At 38.9% G+C, this 19,726-nt stretch overlaps 1 protein-coding gene across 3 annotated transcripts in view; it reads right to left on the bottom strand.

Annotated features, from left to right (window-relative positions):
• Positions 1 to 6,752: 6,752 nt before the first annotated feature.
• Positions 6,753 to 19,726, bottom strand: part of DIAPH3 (diaphanous related formin 3) — a 551,015-nt gene continuing 538,041 nt past the window's right edge. For all 3 annotated transcript variants that reach the window (XM_079778831.1, XM_079778832.1, XM_079778833.1), the window contains one exon: positions 6,753 to 8,185. In XM_079778831.1, the coding sequence (XP_079634957.1) occupies positions 7,926 to 8,185 (260 nt within the window). In that variant the 3' untranslated portion in view covers positions 6,753 to 7,925. The remainder of the gene's footprint in view (positions 8,186 to 19,726) is intronic.

Genomic DNA, 19,726 nt, shown 5'->3' with positions numbered 1-19,726 from the left:
TTTTGTTTCCCTTGTCCAATGAGATATAGCAGAAAAAATATTGCTAAAAAAAAATGTGAGATTTCACTGCCTATGTTTCCTTATAGGTGTTTTATGGCTTTGGGTGTTACATTAAGTCTTTAATCCATTTTTACTTTATTCTTGCATATGGTGCAAGAAGGTGGTCTAGTTTCATTCTTTTACATGTATCTGTCCAATTTTCCCAACATCATTTATTGGAGAGACTGTCTTTACCCCATATATTTTTCCTCCTTTGTCATACATTAATTGACTATGTAGGTGTGGGTTTATTTCTGGGATATTTTGTTCCATTGGTCTATATGTCTGTTTTTACGTCAGCACTATGCTATTTTGATTACTACTAGAGGCCCGATGCACAAAATTTGTGCAATGGTAGGCCTTCCTTCCCCCGGCTGCCGGCACTGTCTTCTCTCTGGCACCCAGGACCCGGGCTTCCCTCCAGCCACCGGCAGGCACCCAGGACCCGAGGTCCCCTCACAGCCCTAGCTTCATCTAGAAGGTCCTCCAGAAGGACGTCTGGTCTAATTAGCATATTATACTTTTATTATTATAGATAGCCTGGTAGTATAGTTTGCTATCAGGTAGCATAATACCTCCAATTTGTTCTTTCTCAAGATTGCTTTGGCTCTTTGGGATCTTTTGTGGTACTGTATGAATTTTAGGATTATTTATTTTAGTTCTGTGAAATATACCATTTGTATTTTGATAGGGATTGCATTTACTCTATAGATTGTTTTGAGTAGTATGAATATTTCAATGAGGTTAAATCTTTCTATCCATGAGCACATTAAATGCTTTCATATTTGTATCTTCTTCAACTTCTTTCTTCTTATAATTTTATAGTTTTCCAGTACAGGTCTTTTATCTACTTGGTAAAATGTATTTCTAAGTATCTTATTCTTTTTTTGATGCAATTGTAAATGGGATTGTTTTTATAATTTCTCTGATAGTTTGTTATTGGTGTATAAAATGGAACTAATTTCTGAATATTAATTTTATATCCCGCTACTTTACTGAACTCATTAACTACAAAAATTTTTGGTGGGATCTTTAGGGCTCTCTCTGTATAGTATGATGTCATCTGCAAATAATGAATTTTACTTCTTTCTTTCCAATTTGGATGCCTTTTATTTCTTTTTGTCTGATTGCTGTGCCTAGGACTGCTAATACCAAATTAAATAAAAGTGGAAAGTGGACATCCATGATTGTTACTTTTTTTCTTTAAAGGATTTATTTATTTACTAGAGGCCCAGTGCACAAAATTCATGCACCTGGGGGGAGGCGTCCCCTCAGCCCAGCCTGCACCCTCTCCAATCCGGGATCCCTTGGGGGATGTCCAACTGCCAGACAACCCTCTCACAATCCTGGACTGCTGGCTCCTAATCGCTCACCTGCCTGCCTGCCTGCCTGGTTGCCCCTAACTGTCCTCCCTGCTGGCCTGATCGCCCCTCACTGCCTCTGCATGCCAGCCTGATCGCCCCTAAGTGCCTCTCCTGCTGGCCTGGTCACCCCTTACTGCCCCCACTGCCAGCCTGGTTGCCCCCAACTGTCCCCCACTGGCCTAGTCACCCCCAATTGCCACCCCTTGCCAGCCTGGTTGCCCCTCATGGCCCTCCCGCTGGCCTGGTTGCCCCACGCAGCCTGCTTGTTCAGTCATTTGGTTGTCCCTCACTACCCCCCCTGCCAGCCTGGTTGTAGGTGGCCATCTTGTGAGGGTGTGACAGTCAATTTGCACATTACTTCTTTATTATATAGGATTTTTTTTTTTTACCATTGAGTATGTTAGCTGTGGGTTTGTCATATATGGCTTTTATTACATTGAAAAATGTTCTCTCTAAACACACTCTGCTGAGTTTTTATCATAAATGAATACTGGATTTGTCAAAATCTTTTTCTGTAACTATTGATATGATCATATGGTTTTTATCCTTCATTTTGTGTGGTATATCATGTTGATTTGTGGATAGTGAACAAATTTTGCATACCAGGAATAAATTCCACTTGATCTTGGTGTATGATCTGTATTGCTAAATTTGGTTTGCTAATATTTTGCTGAGGATTTTTGCATTTATGTTCATCACGGATATTCACCTGTGATTTTCTTCTTTTGTAGTGTCTTTGTTTGGTTTTGGTATCAGGGTAATGCTGGCCTCATAAAAAGAGTTTGGGAGCCTTCCTTCCTCTTCAAATTTTTGGAATACTTTGAAGAAGGATTGGTATTTTTTGAATGTTTGGTAAAATTTACCTGTGAAACCATCAGGGTCCAGTACTTTTGTTTGCTGGGAGTTTTTTATTACAAAAAAAATCTGATTTGATTTTATTAATACTTCGTGGACTGTTCAGATTTTGTTCCTTCCTGATTCAGCGTGGGAAGATTGTATGTTTTCAGGAATTTATCCATTTCTTCCGGGTTGTCCAATTTGTTGGTATAAATTGTTTATAGTATTTTTTTATAATCCTTTGTATTTCTATGATGCTGGTTGTGACTTCTTTCATTTCTGATTTTATCTATTTGAGTCCTCTCTCTTTTTTCCTTGATGCGTCTGGCTAAAGGTTTATCAATTTGTTTATCTTTTCAAAGAAGCAGCTCTTGGTTTCATTAATCTTTTCTATTGTTTTTTTTTTATTAAAGACTATTTCTTTTATTTCCACTCTGATCTTTATTATTTTCTTCCTTCTACTCAATTTGGGTTTTGTTCATGGTTCTTTTTTAATTCCTTTAGGTGTAAGATTAGACAGGTTGAGATTTTTCTTGTTTCTCAAGGAAGGTATGTATTACTATAAACTTCCCTCTTAGGACTGGTTTTCTATGCCTAATAAATTTTGAGTTGCTGTGTTTTCATTTTTCTCAGGGTGTCTTTTGATTTCATCCTAGATCTAATTGTTATCCCATTCATTGTTTAGTAGCATGTTATTAGCCTTCATGTGTTCATGTGTTTTTGTGTTTTTCAGTTTTCTTGTAATGGATTTCTAGCTTCATACCATTGTGATCAGAGAAGATGCTTGATATCAGTATTTTTAAAGCTATTAAGACTTGTTTTGTGGCCTAACATGTGATCTATTCTGGAAAGTGTTCCATGTGTGCTTGAAAAGGATATATATTCTGCTGCTTTGTGGTAAAATGTTCTAAAAATATTAATTAAACCCACCTGAGCTAATGTCTTATTTAAGGCTGCTGTATCCCCTTTTGAATTTTTGTCCAGATGATCTATCCATTGATGTCAATGGGGTGTCAAAGTCCCCTACTATGACTTTTACTGTTGATTTCTCCCTTTATGTCCATCAATAATCGATTTATATATTTAAGTGCTCCTTCACTGGGTGGGTACATGTTTACAAGCATTGTAATTTCTTTTTGAATTGATCCTTTTTATCATTATAAAATGTCTTTGTCTCTTGTTATAGCTTTTGTTTTAAGGTACGTTTTACCTGATAGGATCGCTACCCCGGCATTTTATTTTTATTTATTTTTTGTCATTTCTATTTGCATGAAACATCTTTTTTTATCCTTTACTTTCAGTCTGTGTGTCTTGATCCGAAATGGTTCTCTTGTAGGCAGAATTTGTATGGGTCTCGTGTTCTTATCTATTTAGCTACCCTAGTCTTTTGGGTGGAGCACTTAATTTATTTATATTTAAGGTAATTGATAGGTATGTAGTTATGGCCATTTTATTATTCATATTTTTTAATTTTCTTCTTCTTAATGAAGTCCCTTTAACAGGTCTTATAATACTGGTTTTATGATGATGAATTCCTTGAGGTATTTCTTGCCTGGGAAACTCTTTATCTCTCCTTCAATTCTACAGGATAGCCTTGCTGGGGAGTTCAATCTTGGTCATAGGGCCTTGCTTTTTATCACCTGATTATGTCTTGCCAATCCCTTCTGGACTGCAAAGTTTCTGTTGATAAATGAGCTGACAGTTATGGCAGCTCCCTTGTAGGTAATTAACTGCTTTTCTCTTGCTACTTTTAAGAATCTCTCTTTGTCTTTAACCTTTGAAAATTAATAACCTTAATTGGTGTGTATTGGTGCGGACCTCTTTGGCTTTATCTTGTTTGTGACTCTCTGCACTTCCTAGACTTGTAAGTCTATTTTTTTCACCAGGTAGGGGAAGTTTTCAGCCATTGTTTTTTCAAATAGGTTTTCAATCCCTTGTTTTCTTCTTCTCCTTCTTGTACTACCATAATATAAATGTTCTTATGCTTGATGTTGTCCCAGAGGTCCCTTGAATTCTCATTTTCCTTTTTAGTGCTTTTGCTGTTCTGATTGGGTGTTTACCATTATCTTGCCTCCCAGATTGCCAATTCGATTCTCTGCTTCATCTAATCTGTTATTGATTCCGTGTAATATATTCTTAATTTGTTATTATATTTTTCATTTCTGACAGGTTCTTTTTCATGCTATCTCTATTGAAATTCTCTATTTTTCTCCTAATTTCATTGTACATCCTTATAACCAGTGTTTTGAACTATGTATTTGGTAGAATACTTGTCTCCACTTTGTTTAGTTCATTTTTCAGATTTTTGTTTCTATTTTTTCATTTGGGACATGTTTATCTTCTCATTTTGGATTACTCCCTGTGTTTGCTTCTATGTATTAGGTGGATTATTTATGCCTTTTAGTCTTGGCAGAGTGGCCTTATGTAGAAGTTGTTCTGTGGGGCCCATTGGTACAGTCTTCATGGTCACCTGAGCCAGATGCTCCAGAATGTCTCCTATATCAGTTGTATGTGCTCTCCTGTTGTAGTTGAGCCTTGATTGTTGTTAGCATGTCAGTGGATGGGATTACCATCAGGCTGACTGGCTGTAAGGACTGGCTGTGCCTGCCAGCTGCATAGGGGGAGCATCAGAGGTGAGCTGACCTAACCCCTAACCTCCAACCCTCACCCTGAAGCTAGACAAGTTAGTTCCTGCCAGTAATGTTCCTGGTGCTTTTCAAGATGCAGCCCCTGCGCTGGAGCTGAGCTGTGAGTTAGTCTGTGCTTGGGCCCTTTAAGCCCTGTAGTGCCTAGGGCTCTCATAACACATTGTCTTGCTTGGATACAATCCCAGCTGGTTTTTACAGCCAGATGTTATAGGGACTCTTCTTCCTAGAGCTGGTGCCCCAGTCTGGGGAGCCCAGTTTGAGGCTGGGACCCCTTGTTCCTTAGGTGGAACCTCCACCTGATTCTTAATAGTCACACTGAGGGTGTGGGACCAGCCTAATTCTTGACTCCATCCATCCTATCAGTCTCTGTATGACTTCTTAATATTCTTAGTAATAGGAATTCTGTTCGGCTAGTGTTCCGGTGGTCCTCAATGATTGTTCTGTAATTTTGATGCAGTTGTGAGAAGAGGTGAGTTCAGTGTTTACCTACTTGGGCAACTTCAGCAGGAGTCTCTGCTTCCCTGATTTTAAAAATTACACTGGGAAAACTTGTTAGCTGCAGGTCTTTGCTTCTGGACAACTCAATGATCACTTACTTGTCTCTGTGTTTTTGCTACATTCTCTACACTGGCCTGTGGGAAAGAGGAGGGGACTCTATTTGGGGTTTGTCACCAGCCCAGACAGAACATCCTCATCAAGGGCACTGAGCTCTGTCAGGTGGTTTCAAGTGGGCCTTTTATCTGCTCATTCAAATGAACAAACTGTTTGCTCAGAAACACAAAATTGTACCTCACTACCACCCTCCAGTTAAAGGTCATTAGTATAGTTTTCATTTCCAGTTGGCTAAAGGAATATTGTGAATTTTAAAACCCTAATTCTAGCCCTAGCTGGTTTGGCTCAGGGGATGGAATATTGGCCCAGGGACTGAAGGGTCCCAGGTTTGATTCCAGTCAGGAGCACGTACCTCGGTTGCAGGCTCACTCCCCGGCCCCGGTCTGGGTGCCTGTGGGAGGCAACCAATCAATTGCCTCTCCCCCTCCCTTTCACTCTCTCTAAAAATCAATGGAAAATGTCCTTGTTAATCATCAATTAACAAAAATTAAAACTAAAATAAACAAATAAAAAACACACTCTAATTCTATTCATCTAGCCCCTTGTTGAACAGACAGATATCAAGGAAATAACAGAAAGTGATTGGCTTCTTAGTTGGCACTTACCTCTTCAACTCTTGTGTTTTCGTCTTCACAGCTATAGTCTTCCTATCAGGCCTGCTCAGAACAGGCTCCTGTCAGTGAGTCAGGGAGAGGGGACGTGGGCCACTCACTGCAGTCGCTGTGCTAGCCTCAGGCTCCTGCAGACAGATGCTCCAGAAGCTGACTGCTGGATCTGGTGACACCCTCTCAGTCCCCAGGAGTTTGGGTCATTTTTACTTCCCTTTATTCACCTGGCTGCTTCTCTCTGTTGGTTGATCCTTAGCTCCAAGTTTGCAGAGTGTTTACCTGCCACCTGGTGTATTCAAACTATCTGGTTGAATTTCAGTTATGTTTCTGAAAAGCCCAAGTCTTTGCAAAATCATGTTAAGAACCGACAATTAGAATTCTTTCATTTAACTTCTCTCCTTCCTGTTAGGGTTCTTGTCTGCTTAAATGTGTAAATAGCCTTCACTTTTTTGATTTTTAAGATTTGTGTTCAGGAAAATTGGAATTGCATTGAAGGGCAAATTTCACATTTCAGCAATACACACAAGAACAATTTATTGCCACACTGGCTACGGATAACTCTGTTCCCCAATGTCTATAAACAGGGCCTGGTTCATAGTTCTAATTAATTAACTTTATTAAGTTGGAGCTGAAAGGAGGTGGCAACTTAAACAAGGAAATAAAAAGCAGTGGACCTCGCAAACTAGTTCCATATAACTGCTTTTTAACTGTAGGTAAAAGAGCAGTCACTTACTTATTGCAGGTAATAAAGCAAAATAGATGCTTAGAGAGACTGCATAGCAGTCTATTTCCAGCTCAGCCACAGAATATGCTAACTACCAAAAAGAAGAGAGCGATTTCTCTCATTTAGTGCAAGTACAAGTTTATTGTCTTTGATACAAAATTAACAACGTTAATTTGATGCCCCAAATGAAGTACATGTGTAACATTTGCATAAGAAAACTTTCGCTGAAACATTTTTTTAGATCTTTGTCAAAGTTATTGATTGTCAGATCAAACACACTGCAATTCCAAGTTTGTTTACAGAAATAAAGACATTTGTTACTTGGGAAGTTTCAAAATGGAAATTCTATCCCAGAGTCATAATTACAGGGGAGAGTGGTGGGGCGGGGACAGGGTGGGATGTGCTAAGAGTTTTAGCAGCATTGCAATACCCTATATGTCCAGCTTCATACAAAATCGTGTGCATTTTACAGAGTGCATATATTCCTATTACATCATTTTTGGAAATGTGCTCAATGGTCTTATAGTTTCCTACAGGTCTAATTAACATGAATTCAATGATGGTAAGGAGCTTACCAATCATTTCCTCATAGCTCTGTTATATTCAGTTTTATATTTTTGATACTATGCTAATAGCACGCAGACCCCAATTCAGGAGAATCTGGACCTATATAAACAACACATAGATATGTAGCAAGACTTGAGGTTGAAGATTTTTTGTTAATGTTGAAAATAATAAAGTAGAAATTACAGTTGACTTAGAAAGATGGTATTTTCTTAAGGATACATTGCTGAACACGTGGCCACTTACTGTCTCTAAAACAGTGTATAACCTAATCACCAAATACAAAAAAACGTTAATACCCAGGCGACAGAAAACGTTAAAGCCCGTTAAAATCCTGAATGAATCACAACCTCAAGTACATAGGAAAAGCATTACAGTCATGTATTTAGCTTTATTTTTCTAATAGAGATCATAATTTAAAATTATATAAAGTAACTTACATAGAAAGCAATTTTTTCAAGTGTTATAGCTCAGAGCATGGCTTTATATTTGGCTTACTCATTTTATTATATTTTTTTGCCGGTTTAATTTATAAAGCTCGTAATCTTGCCAGCAGGGCTTCAACTTCAGGAAGAGATTCATTTTTAGAAACGGAGCCAAGAAGTTCCATTTCCCTTTTTCTGCTGCTTTCTACATGGCAGGTGTCCTTCTCAGCTGCCTGGACCCTCCCTGTGGACGTGTGAGTGTCTAGGTTGTAATTAAGCTCCGTGGCGACTGGAGTCCTTGTTGAGTTGCAATTGATATTGTAGTGTAGACGTGACCCTTCTGTCAACTGCACTTTCTGATTTTCTACAGGAAGGAAGAAACATCAAATTTATCACTGTGATGAGCGAGGACTGTGCAGATCATGAAATTTTAAAATAATTATTCTCAATAAACAGGTCCTCTTAGATATATTAAACTAAAAATATTCAACAGATTTAAAATAAACATGCAGAGGTTATAAACTGAAATAAAAATAGACAATAGTTTCATTAGCACTTATGTTATTTCCTTCTTCTTTTACGCCTGAAGTGCCTATCACTCAGTTATCATCAAAGCTTGGTTCTGTATTTCATCTAGGTCTCTGCTCAAATGCCATCTAAAGTGAGGTCTTCTCTGACCATCCATCAAAATGACACTTACTCTTTACATCACAGTATCTCCTTATCCCCTCATCTTTCCCTGAATAGAACTCATAACCACTGAGCACACCCTTTACTTGTTTACTTGTCCAACGTCTATCACTTCACTAGAATATGAGCCCCAAGACATCAGGAACATTGTTTTAAACATGCTGCAACTTTGGTGGCTGAAATGGCCCTGGAGCAAAGTAGGTGTTCAATAAACATACATTGGGCAAAGAAATGATTTCCACACGTATGACCCAAGATAAGCATTCGTTTGAATAGTAATTTCCTTTTCAAACAAAATGAAAGAGAAAAGTTTCTATTGAAATTTCAAAAGTCAATGATTTCCCCTAAAAGAAACATTGAACTTGACAGGCAAATTATTAAAACTTGCTAGCAAAACAGAATTAGGTTATAATTTAATTGTCAAATATATACACACATATACATACTGACAGGTACACATACACACATACTTTCCTTTATTGGTAGTAAGTGACAGTGATGCTGACTTATCAAGGCTCTAAGGAGAGAGTTGCAATAGCTAATGCCTAAATGGCTCTGGCTGATTGACTTTCCCAAAGAATACCAGATTTCCTTTTAATTAACCGACTCTTACATTGCACAACCATAGGAATGATCTCTCTCACAGACCTCAAACTATGAAAAAACCGACACCCTCAATATCCATGTAACCTTGAATGGGGCTTGAAATGGCTTGAAGTGACGTGACATTTAAAGTTTTTTGGTTATTCGCTGAGAGATGTTCCATTATCCCAATAGTAATGACTTTGGAGCACAAGCAGTCACTCATGACAGTGTGTTTTATGTGAGCGCTGAAAGTTCCAACCGAGAACAGCTTGTGCATTAAAAGGTGGCCGCTGAAGATATTTACTGCACTGTCATTTCCTGACCAGGGGCTTTCCAGTGATGGATGAGTATTTTACACACTTTCTTGGACATTCTCAACAAATTTTAGAAGTATGGTCACCTTTTAGCTGTTGGAAGAAAATAAATATACTTTTCCTATCACCTTCTCTATCAGGTGGGTAATTGTTACTCAAAAATCAAAATCTACTAGAGCAGTGATTTTCTCCTAGAGCGGTTTGTGCTCTACAGTTTCTAAGATACATATTGCATTTGCAGTAAAGGGCACAGTGCACATGGTATTCCTGCAGTTCCCACGACCACACACATTTATTTATTTTCTAGCATCCACCCTTCTGTCCTAAAACGTGTCTGAAAACTGCATTTGTCGCTAAGTGCAAATATTTACTCAGCTTACTACTCCTTCACCCTGATGTTCCTGTCTTTTCTTGTCATTTGATTTCTTGTAAACGACTTTATCATGATGATATCTACAACAAACTAGTTTATTCTGCTACTGGGCAACTCCAGTCGAATATCTTGTGGCAGAGAAGAGATTGGGCTAAAATATAGGTCTATTATATACGTACTAGAGGCCCAGTGCACTGGGGGGGGGGGGGGGGAGTGAGGGGGCGCTCAGTCCGGCCTGCGCCCTCTCGGATCTAAGCCGGCAGGCAGACATCCCCTGAGGGGTCCTTAGCGCTGATGTGGAGGTGAGAGAGGCTCCCGCCACCGCTGCTGTGCTCCCCAGCCGTAAGCCTGGCTTCTGGCTGAGCGGTGCTCCCCCTGTGGGAGCTCACTGATCACCAGGGGACAGCTCCTGCATTGAGCGTCCGCCCCTTGGTGGTCAGTGTGCATCATAATGACAGGTTGTTCCACCGTGCAGTCTATTTGCATACTAGCCTTTTATTATATAGGATACATACATACATATATTGTTCTATACCTCCTATGACTAGCATGCATCATGCCCAATTCTACATGAGGCAAAGGGAGAAGAAAATGGGATTTTAAGGTCAATCTGGGTTGAAATCTAAGGTCTACCATGTGGCTTTCACAGGTTACTTAATCTCCTTTGGATTTCAGGTTTCTATTAATCAGCCTCACAGAGTACTGATGAGAATTAAAGGAAATACTGTGGGTGACACCTAATTTAAGACACTTGTCTTTCCTTCCTCTTTCCCAAGCTCCCCAAGGGAGGTGTCTACCACCCAAGACTCGGAACTTTTTCAGATGCTCTGACCTCCCTGATTTTCTGGTGGCCATGACAGTCGGGGCTGAAATGCCATTTTATTAAATATATATATATAAAACATTACCAGACTCATTTTGTAGATTGAGAGATAAAAGCAGAAGGAGGTTAAGTCCTCACTTAGACTTAGTTACCAAGTAAATCAGCGGCAGAAGCGAAATGCTGTCTCTAGAGATACTAAGGCTGTCTTAAAGAAACTTGAAAAGCTTTTTGCCAAGGAAAAGTGCTAAGTAATTCAAAGCTAAGTTTCATAATAATGATGTCCTGTACTTAATACTTCAAAATGGTTTCTCTACGTTTGATCTTAGCCAAAAGGCCGAGAAGCGATTTTCAAAATGCTTTCTAACACATTTAATTCTCTCAATAACTTTGAAGAGCAGATAGTATACCTATGTACCAGTAAACTACCATAGCACACAGTACTCCTTTTGTCACTTAAATTCATGACTATAAACTTCAAGTACAACCATAATCCCATGACAATCACCCACTCCATGCACGCCTCCCTTCTCCTAGACAACTATTTCACATCTTTTCAAACATCTCTTTTCAAACATCCAGAATGATCTCCTCACTCTTATTTAACTCATTCATAGAAGAAATCAGGAGAACCAGCCCCCACAGTTACTGTCTCCGCAGTGAACGCACACATATGCCTTCCCTTCTGTTAGCATCTGCTCTGCTACCCGAGGACAGCCCCTCAAGGTAGCAGCACATCCTACTCCTGCTTGTCTATTCAAGGACATGCCTCTGGCTGCTGTGTCCTCCCTACCACTTCACAAAGGTTTCCTTCTTCATGTGCCTGTTCTCTTCAGTGTACTGTACAAGTATGTTGTGATAACCCTAACCTTTCGAGAAAAAAAAATTCTTTGACTCCACATCCTGCTCTGTCTACTACCTCAAAAGTCAAACTTGTTGACTGTCTGTACAGCAAAACCTCTCGGAATCGCCCTTACTTGCTGTCTCAGTTCCTCTCTTCCCGTTTTTCTCTTGAACCCACTCCAATGATGCTTTTGACCTTCTGCTCTTCTGAAGCAGCTCCCGACAAGGACACTAATAAACTGTGAGGTGCTAAAAACAAGGATTGTATATATCCACTTGGATATTTTGGTCTTCCTTTACTTGACCTTTGCCAGATCTAAGGATAAAATGCCCAGCAGAGCCTGGGTTTCCTTTTCGAGTTTGTTCTTTGAACTTCTTCTAAGGCTAAGATGGATAACAATGGGCGGGCCAATGCAGGCTAGGGCATTTCTGCCTTTTGAGAAAACTCCACAATAGCTGTGAGCATGCTTTAGGGACAAAATGATAAGAGAAAAACCAAGCTGGTATTTAACTCCTCTGTGGTTTCAGGTGGAGAATCTTTCATGAGCAGCAACAGACAGGGTGAGATAAAAAGAGGCTATTCCTGAGACTGCTGAAGAAATAAAAAAGAACGTACACAGGGCTTTGTTAACAATGAGCTTACAGCTCTGTGAGAAATTTCTCCAGCCCTCACATTTCTCTCTCAGCATCCCACAGCTTCTATCCAGTCCCCAGTCATGGGAGATCCAAAAGGTAGAACAGAGGGAGTGGAGTTTTACACTGCAAAGTAGATAAATGAAGTTGGGTTGGAGGACTCTTCCATCCACTGCACCTAGAGAAAATGTTCACCATTAGAGGAAGTCCCCAAATGGAAGCTCACTGTTATACAAAAATGTTATACACTGGTTCAAGGACAGGTGTCTTTTGCTATTACTATTATTTTAAAAGCCCCCTATTGGTGGCTTCATCTGGGCTGAACCGGAGATCCAAAGCCCATGTACTTACTGCAATTAAAAAATGCACTTAATTTCTAGAAGGCTCAGTTCAAACCTCCAGGAGATGCCACACCCTGTACGTTGGAGTGAACTCCATATTGGTGCTCAGAGGCATGAAATAAATTGTAATTCAGGCCAGTGGGCTTGTCCTTCTCATAAAGAATTAGATAGTTCCATACAAAATGCATACCTTGGACACATGAACTCTTTCAATCAAAGACAGGACTGGGGTATCAAGAAAAAGAGAAGCATTTTCTATTTCCCATCAACGCAAATCCTTATCAATACAGTTTTTAAAATGGAAATGAAAAATACTGAGGCAAACTAGAATGACTGTTTAACTCTCCAAAGGGAAAAAGTCTGGCTATTACTTTATGAATTGAATCCAAGGCTGCTATCTCCCACTCTAAGATGTTACAGTTGATGTCTGAAGGAAAGTATGGTCTGGGACCACTGCCCGTATCCAGGGCCACTGGTGATCGGCACCAGGTCAGTAAGGGAATCCAACCCACGTATCTAGTATTTACACTCCGGTAGAAACTAACAGGGTGAGAATACATGCTATTTTTCTTTAACATAGGACAACTCACTTATTTCTATCTATTTTGTCCTATGATTCTGGCTATAAGAACTGAATCTGGAGTCCCACCACAGTCTTTTTTTTTTCTTTTCTGAAAGTGAATAAAAAGTTGAAAATTGTTGAAAAGTTTAATGGTCCTTAAACACAGAGAACTCTCACTAGACTTAAACATAAGAATAAAAGCCTTAACCTACATCAATGTTGGATCACACATGGCCTTTTGGATGACAAAAACAAACAAAAAAAAGCTAAAAAAAAAACCCCAAACAAAACAGAAACAAAACTGCACCTTCCTGAGCTAACATTTCCATTGTTTCTTGAGTAACACACACAAAAGACAGAGAAAACCAGGAAAATTGCTGACAAAAGAAGTAAATATAAATACATGCAGCATGGCATCAAATGAGGAAATATATCGGCCAATAGGCATGCTTCTCGAGCTGAGAGGCTGGCTAACACCCTGGCTGACAGCCCTCGGGAAACCTCTCAGCTGCAGGAAATATCAGTTATGGTTCAGAAAGAGGCATTATTCCCTCTAAGTCAGTATTGATCCCCCATCACATTGTGGTTCTAATGGGCATGAGCTTCTTAGAAGTGCCTGCTCTCAGATGAAATATAAAATTGAGCTCCTGCCTTTTGTGGTCAACGGTGAACCTGTGGCAGCTTTGACAGGAGAAAGGATGTAGAACTCTGGTGTCCTAAACTGACTGCATTTATACAGTCTTCCTGAAGTTTGGTCTCTCCTTGCAATCCTTCACCTTTTGCTCTTCACTATTACTTTGACCTACTAAGTAGCTGTTTGTTTCACTCCAGCAATGACTTTACTTTTGTGAGGGGGAAAAAAGTGACCCATAAATGCAATTTTTAAAGCACTACTGGGTCTACATGATAGTGAAGTGTGTGACAAATATATGTTTTTAATCTATGCAATAACGGGAGTTAGTGCTGGCTGCCAGCAGCCCATATCCCTGTGGCTTTTCTTACAGTTGATTTACTGATGTTATAAATAATTGTCTTCCCTTAGCTTCATTTTGCTGTTTATTTTACCCTTTTTATTGAAAATGTATAAAAATGATAAAAAGAGCTAAGGGGCACTTTGTATATAAAGCCTTTTAGGAGTGCCAAGAAACTCTTATTGAAACCATATGTAAAAACCACAAAACAATACTTCCCCAAGTTGAACAAATTAGACAAAGCAGAGGATGATAAATAAAAGCTATCTCCCTGAATAAAGGAGATACCTGACAATTAATCAAGAACTTTTTTTCTAATTTCCAGAAACCCATCATATATGCACTTCCAGTCAGTCTTGTTCTATATCACTGCTCTTTTTAATAAACTTCAAAGCCAGCACTGCCACTTTCCAATTCCCTATGCTGGGCCTCCCTCACTCACCACCGGCTAGAAGGAGCTCAGAGGGTGCAGCTCTGAGCAAAGGACATCCAGGGTGAGTACAGCCTGTTTCCTTTGAAGAGAACAGCCATGTAAGTCCTTCCATTCAACTACATATCCTTCCGGTTTGTAATATGTTACTGTTGTTCAATGCTCCTTTCTATATTGGCTTTCTTCTCTCTCAAGTTTCTACCCAATTATTAGCAAATTCTAATTTGGCTTTCCTTTGTACTTCTGTATTGAAACTGCTTCCTACAAACTTACCAGACACCTCAAAAACCCTAAACTCAAATGGAATTTTCTCATGCTTCATTTTCTTACATTTGCAATACTTTCTAGAAGGTATGTAATAAAATTTTAGTTGGTCTTTTTATGAGTTTCTGGGAGGTTGCCACTAAACCCTTGGACTTAACAGTGACAAGAGTGCCTTTACTGTTCATGGTGGGCTCCTAGCTAGTTTACAGTAATAAGTGATTGAGGATGGGGAGGGGCACATCAGAAAGATCGATGGAGATTAGAGGGTTGGAAGGGTGGAGACTGAGCTCAATCATGTTACCTATCAATCAGGCCTAAGGAACCAAGCCTCAACACAAACTCCGGACACTGAGTACTGTGAGTTCTCCTGGTTGGGAATACATATTGTCACACATTGATGTTCTGGGTGGGGGGGAATGCATCCCTGAGGACAACAGAAGCTTCATGTTTGGGACGCTCCCAGGCCCCACCCTATAATTGTGGTCTCTTTCTGGCTGGTTCTGACTCGTGTCCTTTTACTATAAAAAGGCTGTGATAGTAAGTATAGCACTTCCTGAATTCTAGGAGTCACTGTAGTGGATTATCAAACCTGAGGGGATAGTAAAACACACCCAGTTGTAGCCAGTGGGTCAACATTGGGAACCGCCAAACTTGCAGATGGTGTTGAAGTAAGGGCAATCTTTTAGAGTGCTGTGAAATTTGGCCTAACTCTGGGCAGCTGGTGACATAAGTAATTACAGAATGTTATTCATATTACCTTTATATATGGCTACTCTGGTAACCCATATCCTAATGGAAATTAATATTGTTCATTTACCCATATTTACTAAAAGTACTCCTATAATTTATTTAAGTCACCATATAGGGATGTGTAGTTCACTTGTCTAGAGAAAAAGTGATAGAATCAAGATCATAAGCCCCACCCTTGTATGGGTATGTATTTTGGAATATTTTCCTTAATATTAGAAATATATTTATTCTGCAATTTATTTCCCTATATAGTTTGGACTAGTAAACTCTGCTTTGTTCTCTGGTCACTGATTATATACTAATCATGGTTACCAAATAAATATGTGCTGTTTGAATTACATAGGGAAATAATTGCAGTTATAAATACATGGCTAAAACCGAGGTAATCCCAAAATACAGACCTTATTAAAATTAGGTCAATACATGAAAGCTAAACTACTAACAAAATCAGTTATTACAGAAGGAAAATGCTTTTTTAACATTATTACTTTTTTAGCTACATAAAAATAAATGAAAGAATTCAATGTCCCAAAATTTAGCATTTCATTGTGATTTTATCATATAAAGAGGAACAGTTCTATATTCCTAGGTAATTTGGATTTATGTAGCTTTTGTGAGTGGTAAAATAGACAATGGCTAAAGTTCAAAATACAGTCATGAAAGGTGAAAGGTAATAATGACATGCCTACTGGTGCTTCTCTCTGTTGACATGCTTATCCAGTCACCTAAGTACAGGAAGACCAGGTTACCATTCAGAGACTCTTTTACTTTTACTTCATACTTCTAGACACATTTTAGTTAGTCAGTGAAAATGAGGAGGATCTAACACTAAATGTGACTCTCCTTTCCAAAATGAGATTGGCCTTTATTTATTGCCATTCTCCTATTCAAATTGGAACCGAGGTACACAGAGTTGCCACTGTTAGAAGCTAACAGACTTGCCTTTTCTGATTGATCTATTCATAGCCCAGCAACATTATTTTGTACTGGATTGATGGTACTAAGTTTCATTATGAAATCTGAAACTACTTCTAAGATTTTGGTTTCATGTATTTCTAGAAAATGAGTAAAAAAGAAAAAAGAAGAAAAAAAAAAAAAAGATCTGGCTTGAGTCATAGCCATTACCTTAAAGACAGCAGCTCAGACTAATATCCTACTGCCTCCTACTGTCAGTTTGAGGAAAGTGAGTGCCTCAAAGGACCTTACTCAACCTTACTCTATATACAGATTACTGGCCTTCTTCCTCTGAAGTATAATTTTGCATACTATGTCCTGGGATTGTAACCTAGGAAGATATGTTGATGTTTTCCCAGTTTCCCTGAACTCTTTCCCTGCTTAGACTACTAGATCTATGACAAAAATCTAGCAAACACCTTGGGTGTGTATCTTACCCACTCAAGAAAAAAAAAAAAAAGAATGGTTTTAAATGTACAAAACAACATTTGTTCTTTTAAAATTCCTTTGCACATTATTTTGTTCTTAAGATTTTCATTTTTCTCTCCCCTCTTTCCCTACAAAGTCTTACCACAGAATATCTGTAAGGAAAAAGCAAGAGAAAAAAATCTATATGATTTTTAAATATTTTAAGCAGCTTTCTCTTAAATAAAAAATATTAAGTATGAGTTAGAATAATATTGTAGGAAATCTAACAATTCATTAAGTCATATACATGTTTAAAAGCTTTAAGTTATATATCTAAAATATGAAAGAAGTATATGAGAACTTAAGGTAAATATAGGGATGGGGAAAAGTAGGTTTATAGTTGTTTACATGGAAAAATACACATTAATAAATAGTACAGTACTGACAACACAGGTCTAACAAGAATAAACTCTGTTTTGAATACTCATAACTGTAAACCTACTTCGCCCAACCACATATACGTAAACCACTCATTTCTAGAACTAGTGTACTGTATTTGGATCAATGATTTGGGTGTTCATTGTAGAGCCCTTTGTACTCAAACTGTAATACGACTTTTGATGGTTTTGACTGAGTCAAAGAATATTGATCCACATTTTTAAGGTGAGATTTTTGATCGGCAAACTAAGTCAGGGAAAGAGGACCCTTCTTGGAAGCTGCTAGCATCCTTTTAATGAGGAAACTGTAAAAGGAATAGGTCAATGTTACTTCTGTTACTTTATTGCAAATAAAACACTAAGTTTGGTTCCAGGCTGCACTGAGATCTTTGAAAAATTGGCTTCAGTAAACAATTCACTTTTAATGCAGCACAGACTGGGCTCGTGCTTCCTGAGACTCTATGGACGCGTAGTCGGATCGGAACACACAATTCCCTCTTCCCATTTACCGCTATAGATCCCTGCCTCGGGCTTCTCTATCTCGCCAGCGGGGACTGTTTCCTCAAAGACCCCTTCTACTCATCTTCCCAGGGCTTTGGAGTACCTCCTGTCTCTATGGTAACACGAAACACAAAGCACTAGAAATGTACCAGACAACAGGCAGAAAAGAAAGAAATTAGGTGCTGACTGCAGGAAAATGGACAGAGGACAAGATGGTGCAAATGTCAGTTGTCCATTTCCTGTATGTTCTCCTGAAGAGTTACAGTGTTAGCTCAGAAGAAGCCTTAACATTCATGGAACTTTATAATCCACATGGTACTTGAAATTAAAAAAATATTACCGGGGATCCACATTAATTGCAAATGTCCAGCAATTTATGGTTCATTAGATTACTGAGATGAAAGTTCTCAGCTAATTGAGATACAAAATTAAGAAAAAAATTAATCAAATATTCCAGTATGGTCTTTGCTAAAGACAAAGGAAACTATTACTATCATATGACAGAACATTCTTTTTTTTATTACTCAATCTTAAGATAATATAAATGTTCTTAATCTTTTGACATTTGGAAATCATATAAAATATAGTGTCTAAATCTATTTGTATCTAAGTCTATGTAGTGTCTAAACTCTAGCCACTATAGGTCAGACAGTTACACCTGTCACCAACATTAAATTTAAGTGGACATTAGAGTACCTTGATAACTTCTGGTCACTTAAAATATGAAACATAAACATTCTTTTACAACTATTACAGTATTATAATAATAATATGTTTGCTAATTAATTATTCCATTTCTAAAGCTTAGATTTTGCAAAGTTACTACCTTTCTATGTATACTGGCTCTCATTTAATTGAAAGAGGAAAGTACTCATTGCAATGAATGGACTCTAGAAACCTTCACAATTAATGGAATCCCATGACATGCAAGGCCTCTTCTGGAGTAGAACAAAGTGATGTGTTCTGCAGCTTTCCCACATCCATTTAAACCCTCATATTCACGGACCTTCCAATAGGAACCATTTTATTTCTCAGTGGAATTACCTTATGTCTATTTTCTCATGAATTACACAAATCTTATCATCTTACATGTTTATAACTCTACTTATCACAGTAAAAATAATTATAATTAACATTGATGTGTGAGAGAGAAAAATCAACTGGTTGCCTTTTCTGTCTAATGAGGATTACTATATGACAAACCAAAAATAATTTGTTAAAAATTTTTTTCAACTATAACACAAAATATGCTAATTGACTGCCCCACCCTCAAAGATAGCAGTGCCCACAGCCAATAAGGAGGGAATATGCTAATTGACTGCTCCAACCTCAAAGATGGTGGCATCCACAGCCAATAAGGAGGGAATATGCTAATTGACTGCTCCACCCTCAAAGATGGCAGCGCCCACAGCCACGAGATGGTGGCGCCCAGTCCCCTCAGTCCCCCAGCCCCCCAGGGCCAACCCAAGGCACAGGCAAGCCTCAGATGGCGGCTGCCCAGCCGCCCAAGGCCGCCCAAGGCTCAGGTAACCAGGGCCGGCTGAGGCTTGCGCTGCCAGCAGTGGCAGCAGCAGAGGTGTGATGGGGGCGTCACCTCCCCCTGATCGCCAGGTCACCTCCCGCCCCTGAGGGCTCCTGGACTGTGAGAGTGGGCAGGCCGGCTGAAGGACCCCCACCTCCAGTGCATGAATTTTCATGCACCGGGCCTCTAGTGTTATAATAAGAGTCTACAATCAAGAGGGCAAAGGCTATACTTAACCATTTCTGGGCATACAGTAGATACAAGATGGAAAACACGCTTTCATTCACTTAGTATGAAATGCTGAGTATGTATAGTGACCACGCTGTAGTAAGCGTCAGGGATTGCAGAGAACGAGCAGACAGGGTTCCTGCCTTCAGGAGGCTTACAATCTAATCACATCACTATACCAACATCTACAGAGATATTTGCTTATTATCTTCCCTACATAACAAGGAGAAATGGCAAGACTGCTCAAAGTGTTTTGAGTAGTCAATTATGCCTATCATT

Source organism: Cnephaeus nilssonii (genome assembly GCF_951640355.1).
Source record: "Cnephaeus nilssonii genome assembly, chromosome: 8".
Taxonomy (NCBI): domain Eukaryota; kingdom Metazoa; phylum Chordata; class Mammalia; order Chiroptera; family Vespertilionidae; genus Cnephaeus; species Cnephaeus nilssonii.
The sequence above is the reverse complement of the archived record's forward strand: the minus strand, read 5'-3'. Positions and strand labels throughout refer to the sequence as shown.